Source organism: Trachurus trachurus, assembly GCF_905171665.1.
Source record: "Trachurus trachurus genome assembly, chromosome: 23".
Taxonomy (NCBI): Eukaryota; Metazoa; Chordata; class Actinopteri; order Carangiformes; family Carangidae; genus Trachurus; species Trachurus trachurus.
This window is the reverse complement of record NC_139912.1, coordinates 6939516-6966269: the sequence shown is the minus strand read 5'-3', so window position 1 is coordinate 6966269 and position 26754 is coordinate 6939516. Positions and strand designations below refer to the sequence as shown.

The following is a 26754-nucleotide window of genomic DNA, read 5'->3' as shown; positions in this document are numbered from 1 at the left end:
CTGTGGCTGAGGTTTGGTCAGTGCCACGTCTTCACCATAACCATCTGCTCCTTCGAGGCAAGATCTGGCAGACTGACTTGAGGCCACGAGGAAAGCTCTGTTTACGCGGCTGCTATGCTGAAAAGTCAGACAGTTTGGTTTATGGCTGTAGGAAGAGATAGAGATCAGAGGAGGTGTCAGCTGCTGAGTCGGCAGCCGACTCCCCCCTGGCTCCTCTTCCCTCTCTCCCAGGAACCCAACACCGAGCCAGGCCACCAGGACCGAGCAGGAGAATGCGAGGAATTCTCTCAACACATTTGCTCGCTGCTTTGCACGTTCCCACTCCTGCGGGATGTAAAGAGCGCCGCCGGCCCCCCGAGGATGCGACCACCTTGCTCCGCGAGCGAGGGAGCGCGAGGGGCGGGCGAGAGGCGGCAATGAGAGGAGGATCAAGGCAATTTGGCTGATGGGTAGAGGAGAGCGTCAGGAATGGCTCACCGCTGAGAGAGTGAGTCATCCTGGACAGAGCTGCTGTCCTGCTGCCAGCACAACAAAGATCAGATCATTTATTTTTGTCACGGCCCCCGCTGGATGAAATCTAAACCCTCAAGGAGTTGATCAAAGGTTTTGGCCCGTTGCCTGTCCTGGAGAGCAACTAATAATGATATTCAAGAATGATCTAGAAGAATCAGCGTCCAGTCTGGTGTACCCAGGCGTCAACAAACAAACTCTAGGGAAGTGACTCAAAAGGTGCAGATAGCATCGTCTATGATTACGTTAGACCCAACTGTAGTATATCTATAGTACTATTAGTATCATTGAGGGAAACAGGAGAGCACCTCCTGCAGTGAACTTCAGAAGGGTGCTGTGTGTTTGTTTCAGTTTTATTTTCACCTAATGGACTGATGAAGGCTTCATGGAGGCCACCCAAATGCATCAGCAGTTTTGTCAGCACATTATTCTGGCTACACCCTTAGATGATTTCAGGCCTGATTTTTGGGGTGTGGTGCGATTCAAGGCTTTTCGCAAATGAACATTGTCCAACTAATCCTCTTGTTGTCAAGTTAGGGCTTTCGCGATCTCGATCGGGACTTCAGATCGAGCTGCCTTTCACGGAAACACTCCCAACGGCCTGGGAAGCCTCACCAAAATTGGAAAAGAGGACTAGCTAGTGGAATAAAAGCGACAACCAATACCTTTATAATGTCTCATGCAACACAGACCTAATATAGCCAACAAGAAAAAAGGCGTGCGGATTAGATCATTACTTTAAATTTACCCTCGAACAACCACCTTGTATTGGGGAAACCAATCTATATCAATGTCCATACAGATCTAGTGTTGCAGAGCTGGTTGCAAGTGGCAGAACAAGTGTCTTTACTAGGTCAAAAGTCGAGCAGGCCGCGGTCTTCACAGGTAAGAGCTGTCAAACGGTAAAGGTTGAAACACCACGGATGACCTGGCAGAGAGCGGCGGCTACCTGATTGAGAAAAAGCAGCAGCTGTGTGATGAGCTGAGCTGGGAAACTCAGTACTGGTGGCTGGTGGGCATGTGAGGAATGACAGGGGAGGCCAGTGTACCGAGAGCCATGAGAACATAAATAATTACGTTAGCATATATTGGCAGATTAGAGGATTTTAGGAATTCATTGCATCTCAAAGGCCTATTATTAGGATTTGGGGCACGGGGGAGGAGGGGTTACCGGATCTGATGGGGCATTGATTTATTTATATACTTAGTTTCACAGGTTGTATTTCACATATTATTATACCGACCATTTACTTTAATTAGAAATATTTGGCAGTGGCTGGGCAAAAACTTCTATCACACAACGGCATCACAACAAAACTAAACTATGATCGTACCCGGAGAACAATGCAAGGTACGGTAGCTCTGTATCTGTATTGTCCTTACACAACAGGAGACGGACAGTTCTGGAGACTTCAAATTCATGGATTAGACAATCGAATTAGATTGATGATTAGTTTAAAGCCTGTCTGATCATGCTCTCCGACGTCAGTGCCATGATGAATGCGTAGCAGCAGCAGCAGCAGCAGCTTCACTGTAATCAGGGGGGTTGAGCTCAGCATTGTACCATGAAATGATGACGACTCAACCGGTAAAGGTCCGGCTGGAACTGGGAATTTAATTTTTAAAGCCGCACTTTTAACAGCACCCCATCCCTCTTGCTCTGACATGTGGACGTCGCCCTCTGCTGTCAAAAAGCTGGAAAGACACCCAGCGCCTCTCTGAAGGGGGATGATAACTCACACTGCATTGCAGCATTGGGACAACGGCATGGGACGTGGTTTGACTGGGATCAATGTCACTTTACTTTGAATGCAACTTATGAGAAGTAGATTTTTTAGGAGGGGGACTCTCGGCATAGCGTGGGGGGCTTACATATTTAGTGACTAAGCATTTTTTGCAAAGGCACATGCAGGGCTTCATCAGATGCGTAACGTTCTGTCCACGTGCTCGGCTAAACATAGTAAAGAAAACTGTGTCATCCCCTGCATTGCAGATGGTGTCTCTCAGTGGAATATCATAATAAAATACAATAACCTCCAACCATTATTTGATGACTAATGGCGCGCTGAGCCACTACAATAGATTACAGTGAGTTCCCTCAGTAGTTCAGCTTGGCTCATACACAAATCTCTTCCTGGTGGTTTTAATGTGGAAGTATTTTCTTTAACTTATTTAGACCAACATGACTCTGCTCCAGTGAGTGTGTGAGACACTTATCGGTTGTTATAGATGGCTGTGTGTGTTTTGTGCAGCTCGGGGGAGCAGTGTACTTAATGGAAAATGCACAACAGAGAATCTGATCCAGCCGATCTATCAACAAAAGAGGCAGCAGTGAGTGCAGCGTATCCCAGGCATGAGGAGACCTAAGTCAGCGTGGGTCTCATGTGCTTGTGTCCGTTTTGCCTGTGACCTCTCTGGTAAAAGGTCACCCTAATGAGACTGCTCCCCGGGTGCCCTTCAAGTGCCACGCTGGAGTGCAGGAAACAATGCTGCCTTACAGATGCTATTTTGAATGGTGTCACAGTGTAAAAGTGGCAGCACTGAATTATTGCCCGTCCTTTGATGCTGTTTATATCCCTGCTGTCTTGTCAACACATATAATCATACTGCAGATTCCTAATCCGGGACCTGATATTGCCAATTACACCGCAAGCAACGTCTAGTCATGATGATTCAGCACATAGTTATTTGTAAAAAAAAAAGAAGCCTTAATGTTTTTTTCTTATTTGGCTTTTGTGCAACTCTTTGTGCAGGAAATGTGAGTTCTGCTGCAGCACAGTGCCTCCTAAACTGGGACCAAGAGTACTCCACTGATTCAGAACAGACAGATAGACCCCAGATTTAATGGGTAACTCCTATCTTGATGCCATAAGATGTGAATGCAGCACAAACTGTGATCAAAGAGGTCATATTTTGCCTCATTTTGAGGGGTCACAAGCCAAAACCTCCTGCTCTCACCTGCAAGATGCCAAACAAGAAAAAACAAAAGTCATATTCACAAGTTAAATCATTTTTCCGTGTCTTCCTGAAAAGCATATGTGCAGTCGCAAGCCCACACTTCCCTAAAACCTCTTTGTGATTGCTCCTCTCCGGCCTTACAATTAGCTTCGTGGCCGCCGCGTTTTGTACTCCCAACAAAAAAAACGTCCACGAAAGCATGCACTTAAGAAGACGAGGTCTCAGAAAACAAACTCCGGAAGCCACTGATTGACAGATCTGTCTGCCCACTCTGGTTCGCCGGCTGAAGCCGCGGCTGCTGTGGCTGTGCTGTGGTTGCCACTGGTCCATGTCTGAAGGCTTCTGACGCAAGGCCATTTCTAGGTTACAATAACAACGCCACACTGACACAACTGCAACGCCGGATATCCGAAAAACTTAGGAGCTCATCAAGCTGTATTTAGTTTGAGGCTTGTAAATAACTGCTGCCACCTACCAGTGATTTTTTTTTTGACACTGACAGAGCATTTTGTCTCTACAAGGAGCTAAAAATACCTCCAGTCTGCAGCTTAAAAACACAGTTTATGAACAGCAAGATGGGACAAATAAACTTTTATTACATCACCAGGAGTCTTGCATGCTCATTCGTACAAAACATGAAAATTATTTTGTATCTTTCCTAAAATATCTCAAAGAAGGAAATCTATTTTTCCCTCCTCCTATGTGGAATGTAAATAACAACACAGCAGTCTCCGCCTGCGGAACAACCATACAAGGCGACCGGCGCTGGACCGAGCGAGCCCCACACAAACTACCACTCTGAGATGCTGTACACGACATAATGATGGCATTCACATCAGTGGTTGAGGGTGAAAGCTGCCTCCTGACCACTTCCAACTAACAAGCTCAAATTAAGACCAATGATGACCTCTCCACTGCCAACTAGCACATCCAGCTGCATGTCTAATTCCAAAATAGTCTGGTAATACTGAAGTCACAGTTATGGGTTTTTCAGCCTGTTATCCAGTACACTTATATAATTTGTTCAAATAACATGTGTTAACAAAAGTTGTACATTTTGTTTATGTCATTTTAAAAACAAGCATTTTCAGTTATGTTTCCTTGCATAATATTATATAGATATATGTGTTTCATGCAAGGCAGCAAAAAAGGGCACAAAAGACACACTGCAAAAACTCAAAATCTAGAATATTTGACTTATTTTTAGTCACAATGAAATTTGTAGTCAAAACAAATCTCATTACTCATCACTCATAGACTCATCACATAAAAAGTAGCTTGTTTTTAGACACCTTTTTACTTTTTTCAAGCATATTTTCACTTGAATTAAGTAGAAAAATCTGATAGTGGAGCAAGTTTTTCTTTCTTATTACAAGCACAAAAAACCTGCTCTCACTGGCAGATTCTTCTACTTATTTCAAGTGAAAATTAGTTTGAAACAAGTAAAAACTGTCTAAAAACAAGTTAATTTTTAGACGATGAGTCTTATTTTAAATAGAAAGAGATTAGTTTTGACTAGAAATGAGACAAATATTCTTGGATAGATTTTGAGTTTTTGCAGTGCAAGTGTGTGATTTGTGTGACGTTCAGTTGCATTCCCATCAGCTATAGAAACAGATAGATAAAATGAGAAAGTTTTTTTGTTTCTGTATATTATGAGATGCTTTTTTTTTTTCAGTAAAATGTCCTTGATTTCTACAGAGTTACATGATTTAGTGTTATGTTTTAAGGAGGGATCCTTTGTTTGAGAGGAGACAGTTCTTTGTTTGCAGTGTTAAATGGTACCTGTTGCTAATTTTTTCTTGATGCATGCATATGCATTGTTCTGTGTATGTTAACTGCATTAATTGTGGATTTGGTGTGTCTGATGTCCATGTGGCCTGGGAATTTCTATGTGCATTACACAGTAATTAATATAACTATGTCACAAACTCAAACTAGTTATTAAATTACAGATAAAGGTATGTTTAAATGGCATTCATTTTCTTATTATATTCTTATGATGATAAATTCAGGATTGCTTATTTAAAGCAGAAGTAAGAAGCACAATATTTTTGTGTTAATATAAGTCTTTAATAGTTATATCTTCCGACAGCAATCACTTACATAGAGTGTTTGGACCGAAACACGGGTCTCTCAGTCACTCTACTCTGCTCTGAGCCGAGGAGAAAACTTTTCTCGTATCCTACAAGTTTTATCCAATGAGGAGAGAGAACGGCATGAAGGGGCGGTCCTCTCTGTGTGTGCAGCGAAGGGATGCGCGTGAATGTGGTGACGTAGGGACGAGGACCAATAGATCCATGACGAGGGAGGGGCTGCTAACTCCATCGGCTGACAAGACGTTATGGTGCGTTCAAGGCAACCCGTAACTCGTGTTTTTCCGACCTGTGAAGTCGTACCAGTTCGATCTGGTACGAGTTCACGGGTCGGACGTTACGAGTGGCCGTTATAGTGACTTTCACAGGTAAAACAGGTCGGAAAAACATGAGTGGGTTGCCTGGAACGCTACAAAGTCGTAAGTCGTGACTTGAAGCTGTAATTTACAGTTTCAAAAGCCTGCCTGGAACGCAGCATTACCCAAAACGACCGGATCGCTTACTTCTGCTTTAATTTTGACCATTTATTTAGAAATGCAGGCACATTTAACATCTTATATATCTAAATGTCCTGAGCACAGAACTTTCTGTACAGGACATCGACAAGAGTCATAATCTATGAGGGTATTTCTACTTTTAGTCCTTTGCACTACATTCTGTTCTCCACCAGTGGTCACGAGACTTTGTTTGGGAACATATAGCATAGGAGCGGAGGTGGTGCAATTTTCACTCCAGCAACAAAAGTCTAAGTCACTTCCTGCAGTTAAAATGAAATGTATATATGGAAAGAGCCGGATAAATGAGCCTGCTACCTCATGATTACCGTAAACATAGTGTAGGTAGGTTTGTGATTGATCAGGTGGTTTAAAAGTCACCTGCTATTACCACAGCTCCTGCAATATCGTCAGGGGACATGATATAAACATCTGTATGTGTGAATGAAAAGCGTGATGTTGTGACCGCAGTGTTTGCATGACTGGATCTGATATTTTGGTCATGGCTGTAGGCAGCGCTGGAGGAGTTTAGGAATGTGTGACCACAGAGCCGTTTGGCCCCACAGCTGCATGTCTTCCTCCCTTGTCTGGGTACAAGGACACCGACCATCTCACATCCATGAACGTCTCCTCCAGGTCCAATGTGTGACAAACCGCAGCCGACTGCCACCCACTCACAAACTGGAAAATGACAACCCTCGAGATGGCTGTTGCTCTCTTAGAAGTGCAGTAAAAACGGAGCGATTTCCCCTTTCACTGCACTTCAGAGGGAGCTGTGATTGCCTCCGCCCTGAGTGTGGGCGTCTGGGCGGCTGAGGACATGTCAGGTTCATGTCAATCAGCAGGTCAGACTCTCGTACCTCTCTAATCTGAGGCCCCGGAGCTTCAGACTCCTGCTGCCATCTGCTGGACTGCCGGGCTGCAAGACTGAGCTCACATAGTGACACCACAGTGGCCTGCAAATTGAAGAACAGAAATGTTTTAAAAACTTTTCCATCATCTTAAATGTTAATAAGATAATGTTTATATGGTATATGGTACCCAGAGTAGAACTCATACGTGATCAAATGTTTTTTTGCTGGAGGATACATTTTGAAAATGAGGTGCATCATGTAGAGTGAGTTTACTGCATCCTTGCAAACATAAATGTGTCAGAGATGCAAGAAATATGTTTATTTCCACATGCAGAGGCAGAAAATTGGAAATACAGAAATAACTGAACAAATAAGTAATAAAGAGAAAAATCTACATATTTTACATAGGCATATTGGACATAGGCTAAATATCTTCATATATTCAGAGATGTATTTGATTATAATATATCTCCTTACAGAATTGTGGATGGATAATAGATAGATAGATAGATAGATAGATAGATAGATAGATAGATAGATAGATAGATAGATAGATAGATAGATAGAAGTTCCCTAACTCAAAGTTAAAGTTACTCAAAACTAAAATGTACTTACTTTACAATAAAATTCAAAATTGCCCCTTTGTTAGCACTAATATTTATATTAAAATTCACAGTATCTGTATTATCAGATCATTGAGGCTACTCACCTCTGGGTCCTGATTCCCGTTAGGTTTGCTTTGGGCCTCAAAACATGTTGAGCCGGCCCTGGTTGACCTATTCACAGCCACAATACAGCAACATTAATGTTGATAAGGATAACATTATGAACAAAAAATAAATATACAGACCCAATATACACATAAATACGGCTTTCTGGACATTTTAGCTAACGACATTTAAGCCGTTTATTCATTAAGCTAAACCTCAGTCTCATATGGTCTAACTTACAGTCTGTCTTTAGCTAACGCCCCGCAGATTCGACACAAATGTTCAGGCCAGTTTTAAAGTTTCGCACTTCAAATGTTTATTGTGATATTCATTAACATTTTTAAAGGACTAAAAAACATATATAATTTAATTTAATTTAATTATTACGGATTATTACATACCGTATGTAACGACTTCATCTTTTGAAGCGAATGTGCTGCCCGTGTTCGTCAAACTCGTCAACAAAGCGTCACTTCCGCTCGGTTCAGGCGGGCTGATTGAAAGCACCGGGGGTGGGAAGTGTCTCTGTTGACTGTTGTGTAACCAAAGGAACGATAAGTTTATTAACAGTTTAACGTATTAGTTCGTTAAACTATATATTTAACTCGCCGAAAAGTCGGGCACGTATACGTTTTTATAACTATGGACAACTGCAGCTAGGTTAGCATCTGCGGCTATCAACCAAAACACAGCAGCCGTAAGTTACAGTAGCTACGTGTTGATGTGGCAGCTGAGGTAACGTTAACGTGTGAGTGTGTTTTTACCTGGATAAAACAAGTGATATCGCCTCTTCAATTCAGAAAACTATGGACCGACCCCCGAGGTTTGTAAACCTTTTGTTTCTGCCTTAATTCATGGTACCAGATAGTGTACTCGCTGTTGTCCGTGTGTGGTGAATGCTAACACGTTGTTTTCGTTGTGGACACACAGGAAGACGAAAACTGTGAATTACCGTGAGCCCAAGGACTTTGATGATGATGATGGTGAGTTAAGCCTCTTTATATTTGTCCTATGGTCTTGTTTTGATCTGTAAAGTCTTTTTAACTTTCTTTTTTCTTTCTGACAAGGTTATGTAAACTCATCCTAGCCATGGTTACACACATAAACAGACCCTGTCTTCTCTCATCACTAATATACATGTTCTGTCTGCATGTTGTGGCAGATGATGACTTTGCCTCTGTGAAGGCTCCGCCAAGCAAAAAGCCCAGGGAGGATGTGAAACGACAGGAGCCCAAGAAACCATCAAGCAAGTCCTCCAGTCAAGACACCAACTCACAGTCCACAGTGAGCCAGAAGAACAGGTGAATGAATGAGCAGACTGTGTTGTATATGATAAAGTGACTTAAAGGCAAAGGCAAGTTTATTTGTATAGCACATTTCCGCAACAAGACAACTCAAGGTGCTTTACATATTAGCAAAAATGAGAACATAAAAAGCAAACATTATTTAAAAACAGACAAGAGAAAGAATTAAAACAGGTATAAAAAGAAGTGAAACAGTAAGGGAGATAGAACAACTAAAACATAGTAAAAAAAGATATAAAATAACAGAATAATGTTACAGTGCAGTTAATGAAAGGCGTCAGCAAACATGACTTAAGATGATAATGATCTGTATCAGGTCAGAATAACAGGGGGAAACAAAAGTTTACACAGTAAACATGCTGAAGGCCAGGAGTAATGTTACAACAACTCCCTTAACTCTTCAAAGGAAGTGTGACACTTTTATTTTCAGCAAATAAATACAACCAGTTAATATTTCACATCACACAGGCACTTGAATGTGTAAACAGTATAATAATGTAGCCAGTCCGTAATATGAGATTCGAGTCTTTTGACTGTTGTGTACTTGGTATATAATTACTGTTTAACATTTCATTTCGATTCTTTATTGAACATGTCATAGGCTAATAAAAACAAAAACAAACCAAATAACAAAAATAAAAAAAAATCAGATAAGTGCATATTGGCAATCATCATCTCTAAAAGAAAATTGCCTGCCATGTCCAAAAGGACTATTATTTACTACTATTTATATACTGTTAATCAAAATAATAATGACAATAATAAGTTGTACATATACATATACATACATATACACACTCACATGCACACATACACATACACACATATATATACACATACACATACGCACACATACATAAACACATATATATGCATAAAACAATCATAGTAATATATGTATTCAGGATAATTAGTCCCGTCCCTAAAATAGAAAAACATTTAACATCCTGGTCTCATGAAGAATCATATGACAAGGTGGGAGTTTGCTGGTACTGGTAAAGGATGCAAATGGAAATTGAAGAGGACCTAACATGCTCACAACACAGTTTAACATCAATCTAATCTTCATTGATTTATTTTCTTCTTCTTCCTCTTCTTCTCCTTTCCTGTAGACGACCATTGGATGAGAAGCTGTTAGAACGAGATCTAGAGGCAGCCATTACGCTTTCCTTACTCAATAAAGCAGACGGGATAAACAACCAGTCGCCCACCAGTAGGGGTACGCTGCTGAGTGTGTGTGTGTGTGTGTTTTTTTTAAAATGCCAAAGTAATTGTGTACGTTTTTGTTTTCAACATTTCTTTTAAATTATTTTTTCTAGGAGATGTGGTGATTCTTCTTCCCACAGATGAAAACACAGATCCGTCTTCGCTGCACATCTCGAACTGCAGTGTGGACGGAGCAGTTCTCGGTACATTTCTTTTTTCTTTTCTTTTTTTTTGTCATGCTACACAGTTTGGGTTGCACACTATGAGAAGTTTCTGAAGCTGTTACAATTTGTCTTGTTTTGTTTTGGGTCAGGTCTGGAGGATATCACCTCAGAGAAACCGTCACCTGCTCCATCCAGACAGAAAAAAGCTGCAGCTAACACCTCCGAGGAGCAGAGGAATAAGCTGAAGGAAGAAGATGATGACTATCGACCCAAACTAACACCAGGTTATCACCTTCTTTTTAATCCCTTCTTAAAAATAGTTTCTGTTTCTTTACTATTTTGTTATTTATGCACCGTTAAAATAACAACAATGTCATCCCAGATTCTGAGAGCGACGAAGATTTTAGTGAACCGGACGAGAGTGAAGACGAGGAATTCACCGTGAAGAACGTCAGCAAAACCAAAGTTTTGTTTAAGAAAGTCGCCAAGACTGAGAAAACCAAATCACCTCCGGCCCCAAAGAAACAAAAGCCACCGGCAAAGACGTCACAGTCCAAATCGCAGGCAGCAGGTGTGTCCTCGTGAATCGTCTAAGACAAACTGGGCTGTGCTCACAGACAGATCGGATGAGTTATCGTGACATCTGTTTTGTTTCGCAGCAGTTTCCACACCGGTGCGAAGTCCACCGCCGGCTAAAGCTGCAGCCAAGAGACCAGTGTCCTCCTGCACACCTCCTGCATCTAAACCTGCAGTATCCATCAGTCCAGCAGGGGGCAGAATACCCAAGTGGAACCCACCAGGTGCAGTAGAGGAGCGAACACACACACACACACACACAACTGTACTGCAGTATCAACCTGTATGTGTCAGTAAACTCTTTTTTATAATTCAAAGTTTTTATTATATTTTCATTATTGCAACAGACAAACGAACATCAAACAAAACAGACAGAATGGAGGTCAAAAATAGTAATAGTAGTAAAAAAAAAAGTTAGCAGTCCCCGCCCTCTTCCCTACGTCACCACATTCACGCGCATCCCTTGGCTGCACACACAGAGAGGGCCGCCCCTTTATGCCGTTCTCTCTCCTCATTGGATAAAGGTTGTAGGATACAAGGAAAGTTTTCTCCTCGGCTTACAGCAGAGCAGAGTGACTGACAGACCCGTGTTTCAGACCAAACACTCTATATAAGTGATTGCTGTCTGAAGATATAACTATTTAAGACTTATATTAACACAAATATTCCGCTTACTTCTGCTTTAACTAAAAATAAGACAGGCAGGTAAGTAAGTAGTAGGCAAGGCAGGCAAATTAACACATCTGTCTACCAAAACTATCCCATTTTCTTTTATCATATCATTTTCACAATTTAATCTCCCCAACATCTTCTCGCATGCCACAGTCCCCATCATCTGTGTTTTCCACATACTCAGTGTGGGAGCTTGTGGTTCCTTCCAACACCTCAGAATAGTCCGTGCACATGTTATTAGGCAAGTTTTTAATATTCTGAAACTGTATAGTAAACTTATACCTTTTTTCTCTCCCAGGTCTCATCGGTAAAAGTCCGACCTCCAGTTCAGCCGTGAAGTCTCCAGGTCAGGGTCTGAGACTCGGACTGTCTCGACGTGTCCGAGTCAAACCTCTTCACCCCAGTGTGGCGAGTCATTAACTTCCTGTTCTCAACCTTTTAGCTTCCTCATCTTTTTAAAACGTTTCTTCTTCTTATTCTAATTTCCTTGATTTCTAGTCCGCAAATACCAAGTGATCCCCAGCACGGTGTTGTGTCATGTGACCCTGTCAGCTTTGGTCACAAATCTATCATTTCATATCAGTACAGGTCAGAGAACAGTGATAGACAACCAGTGTTTTCTTTAGACACTAACGACATAAACCATCAGTTAATATATTCATTTTTGCAGCACAGGAATTGTGTGAAGATTTTCAAATTGTGCCATTTTTCATATCATATGTCTTATTTAACTCGTCTTCTTTGTCATCCTGAACTTTTCCACCATTTTTCCAATAGTCTGCAAATTGTATATTGTGTACATATATATGAATGTAAAATAAAATTTGAAGACAGTTTTAATTTTCTATGCTGTGTCTCCTCAACAGGAGGTTTTATATACATTTGATATGGGTATGAACTTAGATGTCATTATCATAGACTGGTGAATAGAATTGGCCACTAAAGTTGTTTAACTTTTAAGTTTTCAAAATAAAAGCCCCCTGTAAATTTGAAAAATGATGATTTCAAAATTGTGCTTTTAATTTTTTTTTTTTTATCATTAAACAAATTGGATATTATGTGCTTATTACCTGAGAATGAGACAGATCTTCTCATCAAACTCTTGTCAAGAAAGTCAACAGTTGTCAAACAGTTCATTTAATGGACCCTTTGTCTCTCTGCTGAATGTGAGAGCAGTAAAAAGTGAAAGATTTTAATATCCCGTGTGATAACTACAGCTGCTGAAACCATGATTGATTCATCTCCTGAAGTTTTATGGGCTGCTTTCGAAATCTAAATATATGAAATATTCCCATCACTAAATCTTATCTGGAAAGACAAACTTTGTGCTCTGCTGCGCCAGATAAGATCTGATTGATCTGTAGTGGTGAAGTTATCATAGGACAGACATGTGGTGTATGATGCGCCAGATAGGATGCAGGATCCTGTTTGTCGTATGGGTGTAAAGTGGAGGATGTCAAAATATTAATTCACTTATGACCAGTCCCAACTTTTTGTATTATACTTCTTATTGATTGATGAAGTAATGGAAAACATGGAAAGAAGGGAAACCCAAAATAATGTCTGGTCATACAAGAAATACAGACATAATTAAAAATCAACAACATTAATTAAACTGGAGCTTGACATAGGATAAAAATTCAAAGTTAATATAACTAATTTCCATAGGGGCATCACAGAGTAAAGGAAGATGCAGATTTAGCTTTAGTTAATAATAATTCTTGCACAAAAAGCACTTTTTTTTAAAACTAAAATGCTAAAAACATAGCCATATCGTCTTTGAATTCAAGTTTAAAAAAGAAATGGATCTGCTGGTTTTCATATCTACACGTATTAAAGTTCAGTTCCAACTGACAGTCATTTTTATTAATGATTAAATCAGTTATTTTCCTGATTTGTTTAGTTCATTTTCCATCATGTCAACACATAATTAATAATGTCAGTCTCAATTCTGCAGATCCCAATGACAGATAATTAGATTTTGTCTTTTCTGGAAACTGAAAGTCCAAAAACATATTCAACAATGACGTGACGTTTGGTTTTTGCAGCTTTTGTAATAAACTTTAAACAAATGTCAAGAGACAAAAGCCGAAGGACAGCAGTAAAAAACGTGGGTTATTCATAATCTATAAAAGGACAAAAGGATTATGTAAACTCCCCACACGGTCACACAAGGACGAGGCGTCGTCTTCTTCAATCTTCCTCCTCCTCATCGTCTGGTGGTTTCCAGAACATTCACCAAACCATCTGCCAAACTCAACTCATGACCAATTAATTGTTCTGTTTGAAGAAATCTGAAAAAAAAGCAGCACATGACCACACTGATGGACGACCAAAAATAGCTGCTGTTTATCAATATTATTATAGTTTAACTCATTGTTAATTTTAGACGCAAAAAAATGGCACCAACGTTTGACTACGGTTTTGGGACACTGGACGGGAACGTGTGAGGTTCAATGGACTATGGGAAAAACACCTTTGCTCTTTGTTTCACAGGTATGAGTCTGATGAGCAGTTTGTGTAATGATGATAAACTGTGTGTTTGGTTCACAAATAGTTGATGTTATAGATCATTTATCTACGAAACAAAGATCTTAATGAGATGCAACGTATGCAAATGAAAACCTGATGCACCTATGCTTCTATGTACTCTATTAAATCATAAAGAATTAGAAAATTAATTAATTGCATTGGCACACATTATAACTATGGCTCACTCACTTCACAGCTGTTTAATTATTCTGTAAACTTTATTTAAACTTAACGAAACAACCAATAAAATGTAATTTTATTATACATTTATTGGACATTTGTTTAAAACTTCTGTCAAATCCTGTTTATCAAAGTGTAAAGCCAATATTTGACTGAAATTCCCTGAAAAAAAGAAAAAAGATCAGATTAATGAAATCAAATTAATTGACATCTAATGATATCATTAATCGGCTTTTGAAGAGGATCATTTGAATGTAATTTACATTGAAGTTCACCAAAGATTACTGCAATTACTGCTTTAAAACAATTCAATAAGACACTTTTGAAGTTATATCTGAATTATTATGTAGATGTTTACTTTTTTTTTTTTTAACTTCCTAGAGATGGTTAATGGTTTGAATTTATATTTGCATATATCCAGGAATCATAAGCAAATATGATTAATCACATCCACGTCCACTTGATCAAAATTGCACTCCAGGTGTTCATTAATCAAACATGCACAGGTGAGCTCCTGTGAACCAGATGTGATAGTTCACATATTAAGTAATTAACAACCAAATATAACACTTATTCCCTGTCAAGTTTACTGACCGTTTTGTATAACTTTTGATAAGTTTGCTCCCAGTGGTGATCCACGCCAGGACGTTTGGCGACAGTTGAATCTACAGTTTAGAGGGAGAGTCGTCTTTTTTATTCAGCTGGATTTGTGAGCCAAATTTCCAGGTCAGGTTGACTTCAGTGGGGTGTGGCCTTCCAGCCACTGGGCCATTTTTATGTTTCCAGCTCCTTCACTAAATCCCTGTATAAATAGGCATGCATACGTGTCATGCTGCGTGTTGGCAGGGTGGCTCAATATCTCCTATCCCTCCTGTTCCTGTTCCTGTTACCTGCAGCACTTCTGTGTTCTTTTCATTTTTTTGGGACCAAATGTTTTCTATTTGAACAGGAACACAAGGTTACAACCAAAAAACAATATAGAGACAGTACAAAAATTTACAGTAACAACTAAATAATCATACTCATAACCCGGCACTAAACAAAACACACCTTTCCCAGAATGAGGGAATAAATTAGCTCCATAAAATGCTTCTTTATAAAAGACATATTTAATTGTACATCTTATCTATAGGACACAAACAAAAGCAAAAGCAAAAGGAGAGAAGAGAAGAGAAGAGAAACGACACATCTCCCCCAGGTGTTGATGACAAACATGTGGGTCCCCAAGTGAAATGTGATGGGGAGAAATGAAAGTGAACTCAGCCGGTTCCTAACTGTGTGTAGCTACAGGTGTGTGTGTGTGTGAGTGTGTTTGTTTATGTAAGTGTGTGAGGGGGAGAGTGGATGGAAAGAGAGAGAGCGAGAGAGCACCTGAGCTAAAAGGTAGTGGGCACCTCCTCCTCCTCCTCCTCCTCTTTGCTCTGTCAAAGCGTGAGTTCAGACTCGGACCGCTGACATGAAGAGGTGCTCCAGGATGAGGTCCGGCTGGGTCAGAGGATCACTCCTGGTCGTGGTCGTGGCCTCGGCCCTCTTGTACCTGGGCTCCATTAAGAGGGAGGTCCACACCCACGCAGAGAGGCTCCAGAGGGCCCACCACAACGACTCCCTCAGGGGGCTGGGGATGATCAAGAGGATGGAGAAGATGGAGGCCGACATGAACCGTCTGCGTGAGTCCAAGAGTTTTTATTTATTTTTAAATACAGGGTTAACCCTATCTGATTAAAATGGGGAGTTCTTCAATTATATTATTAATGAATAATATAAATAATGTGTTGATTGATTTATGATGATTTACTGGTTAAAGAAAAGGCTGAAACTGTGATAAATATGTTTGAAAAGCAACATTTTTTTCTTTTTTAAAAGAGAATTAGTTTTTTTTTAAAGTTTCTTATACGTCAACAAATAATTGACATTTAGATTCATACACGTTTAAAGCTGCAGTTTAACTTTCAATCAGTCTTTCTGATTATTTTCCAATTATTTTTTTATGAAAACCATTTATCAATAGTTGCATTTTCTGCTGAAAAAACCCTCTTTTTTGTATCAAATTTCAACTCTTTTTAAAATATTTGGTAACACTTTATTTTAAGGGGTCCTTGTTCCTGTAATTAATTACAGTGTAATTACCTATGTAACTGTATGTAATAACATGTACTTACATTGTAAATACATAGTGTATTTTGGTGTACTTACAGGTCCTTGTTACACTTGTAATAAGAAATGCCAAAGTGGCCTCTCTCTTTGCACAAGCATTTCTTATTACAAGTGTAACAAGGACCTGTAAGTACACCAAAATACACTATGTATTTACAATGTAAGTACATGTTATTACATACGGTTACATAGGTAGTTACACTGTAATTAATTAGGTAGATACACAGGAACAAGGACCCCTTAAAATAAAGTGTTACCAATTTTTTTTTTTTTTTTTACAGGTTTTAAAAGCAAATCACAAACCTATTGTTAGCACAGCAAGTGAAGTCATTTTAAAGGCATCAGCTCTTTCACCGCTCTGTACTCTGGGCTGTTCAAACAAATGTTGATTTAGTCTTGTGCACGACTGACCACGACAAAACCTGGCAAATATTTGCTGTTATCAAATTACAGGAGCGAGACAGTTGGTTCACCTCTCGTTTCATTTGCATGAAGCATAAATCAAACTGTGTCTTGTGTCTTGTTAGTCAATCTGATGAATAGGATAGAGCAGAAGGAGCCGGTTGTGGTGGCAGCGGCGGTGGCTCAGCAGAACCCAGAGGTGAAGAAGGAGAGGAAAGTGGTGAGGAAACTGTTCCCCAACTCGTATTTGTTCAAGACGTGGGGGGGCGAGCTGTCAGAGGAGGAGCAGAAGGAGGCGGAGGAGTTGTTCCAGAGATACGGATACAACGCCTTCCTCAGCGACAGACTCCCCCTCAACAGGGAGATCCCCGACACCAGACCCCCCAGGTAATAACCTGACCTGACCTGGGCCAGAACCAAACACCAGTCGTAACAAAGGAACAAATTCAAAGTATGAATATATCTGCTGCTTTAACTGAGCCACATAAAAGGAAAGAATGTGACTCACAGACAGTGCTTTAATAGAAACACACACACTGATAAAAGAAAAAAAAAAGGGCGTCAATGAAAGTGAACAGGGAAGATAAAGATAAAAAAAAATAGGATAGGAGTGTGATGGAGAAGTTCAAATGGTGCAAAGAAACAATGAAAGTCATCTATCTATCTATCTATCTATCTATCTATCTATCTATCTATCTATCTATCTATCTATCTATCTATCTATCTATCTATCTATCTATCTATCTATCTATCTATCTATCTATCTATCTATCTATCTATCTATCTATCTATCTATCTATCTATCAAGTTCTGCTTTAAATCTTCAGCTACATTCAGCGTTTTTCATTACTGTAATTTTCTTCAGCTGTTAGTTTCTAATTTCTTGCAGCTTTTCAAACTCCTAAACATTTAAACATGCAGGTTTTTCAACTTTTACCTCTACCTTTTTAACATTTCTTCTATTTTTAGACCTTTTACAGTAAAGTCATTCATCGTTCAGCTTACATGTTCTACCTTTCAGCTTTTTCAGCACTGCTTCAGTGATTTCTTCAGCTAGCGTGGTTTTCTTATACTGTATATCGGACAGGGGACAGGTGGTTGAGGTATGAAAAAAACAACCTCTCCTTTGTCTGATTGACAAGCAAATGAATTAAATCAAGTTAATTTCTTCAACTGTTTCATAACTTACGATCTTTCTCTTGTTGCTTCATACGTATCACTTACGTAAATGGAAAGGACATGTTAGACTTTCATTAAACATTTTCCCATTGTAAAAACCAAAGTTTCCTCCTCACAGGTGTGCTGAGAAGAAGTACCCAGACGATCTGCCATCCATCAGCGTCGTGTTGATCTACCTGAACGAAGCTCTCTCCATCATCAAACGGGCCATTCGCAGCATCATAGACAAGACGCCGGCCCGACTGCTGAAGGAAATCATCCTGGTGGACGATCACAGCAGCAACGGTGGGTCGAAGTTCACCTGTCATATCTTTGTGCACCTGTGGCAGTATCTCACATATCAGGATTGGGTTTTCTGATATAATATAATGATTGAATGATCTCTTAAATACATAATCAATAATAGTCCCTGTAATTACAGTGTGGGAACTGATCCTGATGATACTGTTTGGTATTAAAGCCTCTTTACAGTCCACCCTGGATTTTTCCCCACATTTTATTAGTTTATTAAAATAATTAAAGTGGGAGGGCTTTGATGCACAAAAGAAAAAGTGAAATGGAAACACTACATTGTGTTTAATTGGAATTACGTTGCAAGAGTAAAAAAAACTAAACTTTATTTATGTAATATAATCAGATAATAATACCTCATCTATCTTATACAGCACCTTGATAAGTGCTATGATAAAAAACAAAAACACACGAAAATAAACTTCAAAACCAGGAGGAACACAGAAAGATGTACAATGATGTATACAATTAAAGGACATAGGAATAATATAAAGAGGCGTAAGCACAGACTGAGATAAAGAGAATAAAAACAAATAGAGGTAAAAGCTGTAAGAAACAGATAAGAACAGCTGAATAACCTAGTGCAATAAAATGAAGCCGGAAAAGCAATAAAACATAATAAAGTCATAGAAACAGATAATCGCAACAATAAAAGGAAATATAAGCAAATAGAGGAGTGCAAATCTGTAGTGATGATGACGGAGGTTTTAAAGCTGCACTTCATATGACGTCATCACTGACGTCTTGTCTCTTTGCAGAGGATCTGAAGGAGAAACTGGACGAGTACATCTCTCTGATCAACGAGGAGCGGCCCGGCCTGGTGAAGAAGGTGCAGCACTCTGAGCAGCTCGGCCTCACGCAGGCCCGACTGTCGGGGTGGAAGGTCGCCGTCGGGGACGTGGTGGCCATCTTGGACGCTCACATCGAGGTCCACGTGCAGTGGTGCGTTCAGGTGCTTCTGAGTTGTTGTTTTGTTTTTCCATGAGTTGAACCATCTCATCTGTGTGTGTGTATGTGCATGCAGGGCAGAGCCGCTCTTGGCTCGTATCAAAGAGGATCGCACCGTGATACTCACGCCGGTGTTCGATAAGGTCAACTTCGACGACCTGACGCTGACTCCCTACATCACGGCGGCCCACGCCTTCGACTGGGCGCTGTGGTGCATGTACGAGTCCTTCAGACCCGAGTGGTACGAGTTAAAGGACGAGTCTCAACCCGGCAAGTGAGTCCAAGTGTTAAGAGTCGGTCACTTCTGTCAAACCATCTCTAACAACCTCAGCAAACAAAACAAAAAGCGTATGTGCTCGGATTAGGGCCACTGTAGAGAAAAAAGTGAGTTCTGACTTCAATCTCAGAATTCTGAGTTTTTTTTATTTACTTTTTGAGAAAAAAATCTAAACTTTTTAATTTTTGTAAAAAAAAAAAAAAAGTCACATCCTGTGAGTTCAAGTGAGGTTCAGAGGTCAACATGGAGCTTATGTAAAAATGAGAGTTTTCAAAACTGTGTCACCAGGACTCCGTCCATCATGGGGATCCTTGTGGCTGACCGCAAGTTCTTCGGAGAGATCGGCAGCCTCGACGGCGGGATGAAAATATATGGCGGTGAAAATGTGGAGCTCGGCATCCGGGTAAAAAATCTTTTTACTTACTTAACAGTCAGGGCTTTATCTAGTCTAGATAACAGAGAGCTGCTCTCTGGCCTTTGGTTTCCAGGCCTAGGTGTATTTGTTTGTTCTTCTTGTGTTTGCACAAGGTTTATTTTTCAACCAACTAAAATATGAATGACAGGTACCGGTATTTAAAATCACCTCATCTAGGATGTTAACATTCCCTGTATCTCATGTTTCCTGGGGAAGCCTCAGGACAAAGAATGGAAAATATAATATGTTAGTTACTGGCCAGTCTCTACAGTACACTAACCGGTCGACGTCTGTGCTGCAGGTCTGGCTCTGTGGAGGCAGCATCGAGGTCATACCTTGCGCTAAAATTGCCCATATCGAGCGAGCAATGAAGCCCTACCTGCCGGACTACAGTGTGATGGTGCAGCGTAATGCACTGAGGGTGGCGGAGGTGTGGATGGACGAATACAAATACAACGTCAACATCAACTGGAACCTTCCACTGGAGGTGAGGGCGAGATTGGGGGCGAATCCTTATGACGCAGAAGAAACTCCAACTTGGTCAATGACAGACGTGTGTAAACGAACGCATGTGCACTTCCTCTCCCACAGAATCATGGGATAGACATCGGGGATGTGTCGGAGAGGAAGAAGCTGAGGGAGAAGTTAAAGTGTAAGCCCTTCCAATGGTACCTGGACAACGTGTACCCAATGTTGGACCCACTGCACGACCTGCTCGGCTACGGAGCTGTGAGTCGCCGTCACACATTATTAAACACCAAAACCAGTTTACTTTAAAACCATATCCATGATATGCTTTGTGCATCGTTTTACCGTGAAACGTATCTAAACCACATCCTTATAGTGTAGCCTCAGTTGTTTTTAGCCCAGGTGAGTATAGTCCACACTGGCTGGTAAACAAGGTTTGGCACGTACACACATGGTTGAGTTGTGAGCCAAGACATGACACATATTCAGTGGCTTGTTCAGGGAGTGGCCTTGGGTAGGTCTAGTTTTTCTTGCAGTGTTAGTAATTTAAGTAGGCCTAGATATGGGTTTTGCAGACAAAATTGGGTTATGGCCAAAACCTGTGTGGGTGCGTGTTTGCATGTGCACATAAACGTATTCAATCACTGTTGTCTCTCAAAATGATCAAAAATGTGTGTGAAAAAGGAATAATTTAGAGACGTGTGGATAAAATATAATGTTTCTTTCAGTTGTTTTCCAGCTCCTGACTGTATGGATGACTGTAAATAACAGGGTTGTTGTTGGTGAACAGGAGCCTCCAGTGTTATGCTGTAACGAGCAGGAGGGCCGTTGTGGTGAGCTGGGAAGAGCTAGGGTGTTAGTGGCGGATGCTAACCGCTACCACTAGCAGTAGTTAGCATCGAGCTAGCTCACCACAACGGCCCTCTTACTTGTTACTAATCAAGGCTTTAGTTGTTGGTGCCGTCCGGGTGTCCGTCCGTGGCTCCAGCGCTTCACTCTTCAAACTGTATTTACACGATTGTTCTTCTGTTCGGCCATTTTCTTCCGCCTTTTTACGGTCTTCTTCTAGTCCTTCATACTTTGTACTATTTCAACAATTCATATATCATAACGTGCAGCTTTTTTTGAACTTTATCGGCATTACTTTTCTCTTTTTAACTATTTATACTTTTTAAAATATTTAACTTTTTCTGCAAATTAAACTCTAGACAAATTATTTTCTCCAGTTTTGTAGCCACACTTGTCTTCTGGCTAAAATTCTGGTCAAAAATGCAAAGAGACTTAGGGCGTTTTCACACCTGCAGTTGTTCCGATTCAGCAACTAAACCGATACAACTGTTGCGTTCTTTTTTCTGGGCCGTTTGTGTTCACATTGCATGATTCTAAAGCAGTACAGCGCTTTGCGCTGTGGAACAGCGCCGTAGCAACGGCCCTAACAACACCCCATCAGCTGATCAGCAACAATGGCAACAATGAACCGCGGGCTGACTTGCAGTAGTGAGGAGGTTCAATTTCGTATTAATATTTGGGCAGACGAGTAGCCTATTTAGTTGAAGTTCAATTAAAAAAATGCCCAAGCTGACTGGTTTATGGCTGGGGCGAGACCTTGAAGTATGAGTAGCCTATGCCTATAATGTGCTATAGCTACAAATGTAGTCTAATAGGCTACATTATTATTTATTATTATTATTATTATTATTATTAGCTAGTGACCAAGCGTGCTGTCCGCTGTCTCAGTGCTGACACGTGAATGAATGACAGAGCGTGTCACTGCCCGTGAGAGAGAGAGAGACAGAGAGAGAGAGAGAGAGACAGGGAGAGGGGTGGTCAGGTTGTGTTGGTCAAGCTGTGTTTTCAGTTTCAGGTGTCATAGTTATGTCAGATGAATTGTCCTCTAACACAGCCATTCTCAACCTTGGGGTCCCTCCCGACCCCAGTTGATGTGGCTGGAGGGGACGAATGAACGACATGTTTCTTGGCATGCATTGCTGACCTGGGCATTGTTTCTTAATAAATTAGAAAAACTTGTCTTGTCATTCCCCTTTTCCGTGCATGGTTGAAGGAGATTGGCTTGCATCCACGCTCCACTCGCTCCTGCGCCGACAGGTCCCCGCATGTCACATAAACCAGCCCGGGTGTGTGGACACCGCATCAACTCGCCACCCGCATCTATTTAAACTCCGTCACTTTGTTTTGTTCTTTTGCCCTGATGAAAACCTCCAGGTCGGAATATTGGCCATGGAGACAAAACTACAGCAGCCAATTATTTTTTTCAGTGCAGGGATCAAGAACTAAAAAGGCAAAAAAAAAAACCCACCGCGGACAGCGCTGCGCTTTATCCATCATGCGTTCACACCGGCGTGTGTATGTTTGTGTGTTGGGGCGGGGGGTCGCGGACAGCAGTGCATGTGAAATTGGGGGTCGCGACTCAAAAAGGTTGAGAACCACTGCTCTAACACACCCTACAGTTTGACTCTTTTTTTCTTCTAGTAAACGGGCACCGTAGCATGACTAGTTATAGGGGTTGTTTGCGGAGCTCTGCCCGGTGCTGATCGCCGCGGGTCAGCTTGGAAAGGCTGGTGGACTCATGGCTTGAGTTTGCGTCTTTCTTTTCTTTTGGCCACCGGCTTTCCTGTTTTGTGTACATTATGAAAAGGCCAAGACGACACGCTGCTGATGCTCCATTATGTTTTTGGGGCAGTTGCCCGTGGTCCTCCTCCTCCGGTTGCCAGGTAACCAGTCAATTTGTTCCGATACATGTGTCGGTTGCGTTCTCACTACAAACGAACCGCTCCAGGGCTCGGATGGAAACGAGCCGAGACCGCCTCTCCCAAGCGATCTCGGCCCGCTTGTTTTGTTCCGCATCGAGCGCGATTGCTGTGTTCACATCTGACCAAACGAACCGATATATGACGTAAACGCTCCCTGTTTCGGAACAAATGGTCAGGTGTGAAAGCGCCCTTAGATAATAATTTAAAATATTTTTTAAATGCAGCCAGGGAGCTCTCTGCTCTCATTCAGCCCAATGCATTTTTTTCACAGCAGCAGGAGAAGGAGCTCAACTTTGTATCTTCTCCACAACTCTGTCTGTAGTCCAGTTGGTAAGGTGGCCGCTTGCCAACACCCCAAGGTCACTAGTTCGAATCCAGGCTGAGCAATCTTGTTATGTGATGTTGAATTCTGCTCCCCTCCCCCACCCTCAATTGGTTATAGGTGTTCGTTAAGAGACGCATTAATTGCTTCTGCCACCGTTTGCAGCACATCATCACATTACAATGGCAACATGCTTATGTCTGTGCTCTCTGTGGCGAAGTGGCAGAGTAAAGGTTTATTGATCATGAGGTCATGGGTTCGATTCCTGCCTCATTCATGTTGTACTTTCTGCTAGAGACTTCATTCAAATTCTGATTTGTAGACAAACTTCTAATGGCTCATTTATAATGCTTTTTTAAGCATCATTGAAAAATCTCACATTCATCAAAGTCTCAACCTCTACTTCATTGGAAGTGTTGGAATGGCCTAGTGGATAAGGTTCCTGCCATTCAACCACAAGGTCACAGCTTCAAATTCCACCTGAGCAGTCTTGTAAGTGTGTCAGCCACTTTGAACTTTAACCAATACCACTTGGTCTGGTCACATGATCAAACTTGATAATGCATATGCGCCCCCACCACCTATTCTCTTTACCTCTTTCAATCTTGGTTTGTGTTAACATGTTTCTTGTTTATACCACTGCACTAAGATTGATTTGCACTGGAACTACAGCTTTGGGCTCGTTAACTTCAGAGTGAGACAGAGTGCAGTTCATCAACAGACAACAGTCTCTGCGACTGTGTGTACACTGTGGCCTAGAGGCAGAGTGAAAGTCTGCTGACCATGAGGTTGTGGGTTCGATACCTATCTTGGTCAACCATTTGAATGGTGATCACTGCTTGCACTATTTGCTAATTCTGCAACAGCGTTCAGCTGCTTTCAGCATTCACACGCATTTCCATCAGGAAATGCTACTTTATCTAGTTTTTCTATGTGGTTCTGACTGCTGCTGCTGAGAGAGAGAGACGTGCTAGCTAGTCAGCTAGTGCTGCTAGCAGCCCTGAGCCCCTCCTACTCTGCTGCACGTAGCTTCACCTGAGCTCCATCACTGGCTGGAGAGAAAACACAGACTCTCTTGCTCTCCACCCAGAAACGTCCTCATGCACAACAAAACAAAGCAAAAGACCAAAATACAGGCCAAGGGGAGGGGGCGCTGCAGACATAGTCACCACCACACAGGACTAGAAGCCCATAGTGGTGATTAAGACGGATTTCATTTGTACAAGTCTAGTGTTTATTTTTGGGCAGAAAACTCAACCTTTAAAGAACCAAAATGTGTTTATTTATGCAAAAAAAAAAAAAAAAAAAAAAACTGGATAAATTCAAATGCGACATAAAACAAATAAAATGTCTTTTCTTAAAGTGCGGCCTTGGCTGCTGCAGCGTCAGGAGTCGTCACTCTCTTTCTTCTAGATCTAATCTCTTTTCTGTCTGTGCCTGTGTTTGCAGCTGAGGAACACACTGAAGCCAGATCTCTGCATCGACCAGGGCCCGGTGCCCGGGAACACTCCCATTACCTACGGATGTCACTTCTACGCACCTCAGGTACGTTCACTGCTGCGCTGCAGTCACATGTTTTTCAAAAAGTGGATTTAATGAAGGGATTAGCAGGATTATTGTGCAAGTGTATGTGTATCTATGGTGGCCTTGAAGGCTCAACACGCTGCAAAAGTAAACAAACATGCTGCTGCAAATGTTTCAGGTATCATACTGTATTATGTATAATAAAACTGTTAGAATGTTACAGAAGCATTTTGCATCATACATTACTATAATGCCGAAAGTTTATTATTCTAATATGTTTTTCATATTATAAGGATATATTTTCAAGTTATTACAACATATATTTATTGATTATGTTGTAAAAACATGCAACGTTTCACTTTATAATGTGATAATGATACAAACTGAAATTGTTTTACATTATAAATCATTATATTGTAAAAACCTGGTAGGTTTGTGTGTCGTAATAGTGTCAAAACATTATTACAATTAACGTCTCAGGTCATAATATGTTTTTTTTTCTGTTATGGTACAATACAGTAATATACTTCCATATTCAAATAACAAGGAAGAGAGAGAAGATGCTGCTGCACCTGTACAAATCTGCTGCACATTTGTGTCTTCAGTTGAGCTGTCTGGGCCACCGTAGATTGTAGAATTTCAACACTTCAAATATTTCTCCCACACATTTGAACACATTTCAGACTTTAGATACAATATGGCAACACTAACGCAGACAAATTGTGAATAGTATTATTATAATTAGTGAGGTTAACTGGTGTTTCTCCGCTACAGCGATGTTTTTATCGCACTAATGGACACATCTACATCGGGGGAATCAAATCCCACAAGTACAACAGTAACCGCTGCCTGGTGGACACCGGCTCTGGAGTTTATCCAGGACTGTACGAATGTAAAGTCGCCCAGCAGAAGAAGTTCCACATGTTGTGGGACTTTAAACAGGTGAATATTTAAAAGTTTTAAAGGTAGAAATCTGGTCGAATGATTGATGACCATCGATGTCTTCAAAAATGCTTTTTTGTTTGTTTGTTTTTTGTGCCCATGCAGGACGGGCCGATCCAGAACAGAGAGACCAAGAGGTGTCTGGAGGTGGCAATGGACGAAAACAAACAGTACAAACTTGTCGTTCAGCAATGCAGTGGTCAGAGCTGGAATATACAATATCTGGTCAAAGAGCGACTGCCGGGCAGGTCAGAGCAGAAGAGTTTATAATAACTGAGCCATGACTGTACAAAACCCCCCCAAAAAACTGCAGTGCAGCAGAGATCAGAAAAAGTGAACAAAATGATCATCTCTGGGTGAGTTTACATTTTGCACCGGACAATAAGAGTGACAGGATCACAATGAAGTGATTGTTTTTTTTTTTTTATTATTATTTAAGTCCTGTTTTTGCATCATATGTTTGGGACAAATGTAAGAAAATATGAACTTCTGTCAAAGTGGTGAGTTTGTTTTTTGAACAGTTTTTGCTTTGACAGTCCTGAAGGAAAAGGAAAAAGGAAAAAAAGAAAAGAAAAAAGCATTGAACGACTTTAAAATACTGTACTGTACTAAAGTCTAAAGTAAAAACAGTCAAAGCTCCTATGAGAGATTTCATATTATGTACAGTATCTGTCTCCTCCGACTACAGCCTCGCTCAGGGAGTGTTACAGTCTTTTATCAGCTTCTCTTTGACAAAACGAACAATAGTGTCACTTTGCATTGAATTCAAATCCTACAGTAAATACAGGCTGGCTATGGCCGATGC

At 40.9% G+C, this 26754-nt stretch overlaps 2 protein-coding genes across 2 annotated transcripts; both read left to right on the top strand.

Annotated features, from left to right (window-relative positions):
• Positions 1–8293: 8293 nt before the first annotated feature.
• rad51ap1 (RAD51 associated protein 1) lies at positions 8294–11964 on the top strand (the record flags this gene model as incomplete). The annotated part of the gene is made up of 9 exons (XM_083999464.1): positions 8294–8445; positions 8553–8605; positions 8785–8923; positions 10039–10145; positions 10246–10335; positions 10446–10580; positions 10679–10867; positions 10956–11096; positions 11843–11964. Exons 1-9 carry the CDS (start codon positions 8429–8431, stop codon positions 11962–11964), a joined length of 993 nt encoding a protein of 330 aa, XP_083855590.1. The 5' UTR covers positions 8294–8428.
• Positions 11965–15712: 3748 nt separating this feature from the next.
• On the top strand, positions 15713–26219 carry LOC311006522 (putative polypeptide N-acetylgalactosaminyltransferase 8; the record flags this gene model as incomplete). The annotated part of the gene is made up of 11 exons (XM_083999369.1): positions 15713–15923; positions 16938–17199; positions 18110–18276; positions 19041–19224; positions 19307–19504; positions 19796–19910; positions 20224–20409; positions 20514–20651; positions 24933–25028; positions 25782–25949; positions 26055–26219. The coding sequence occupies 11 exons, from the start codon at positions 15713–15715 to the stop codon at positions 26217–26219; spliced, it is 1890 nt and encodes a 629-aa protein (XP_083855495.1).
• Between the last annotated feature and the right edge of the window lie 535 nt (positions 26220–26754).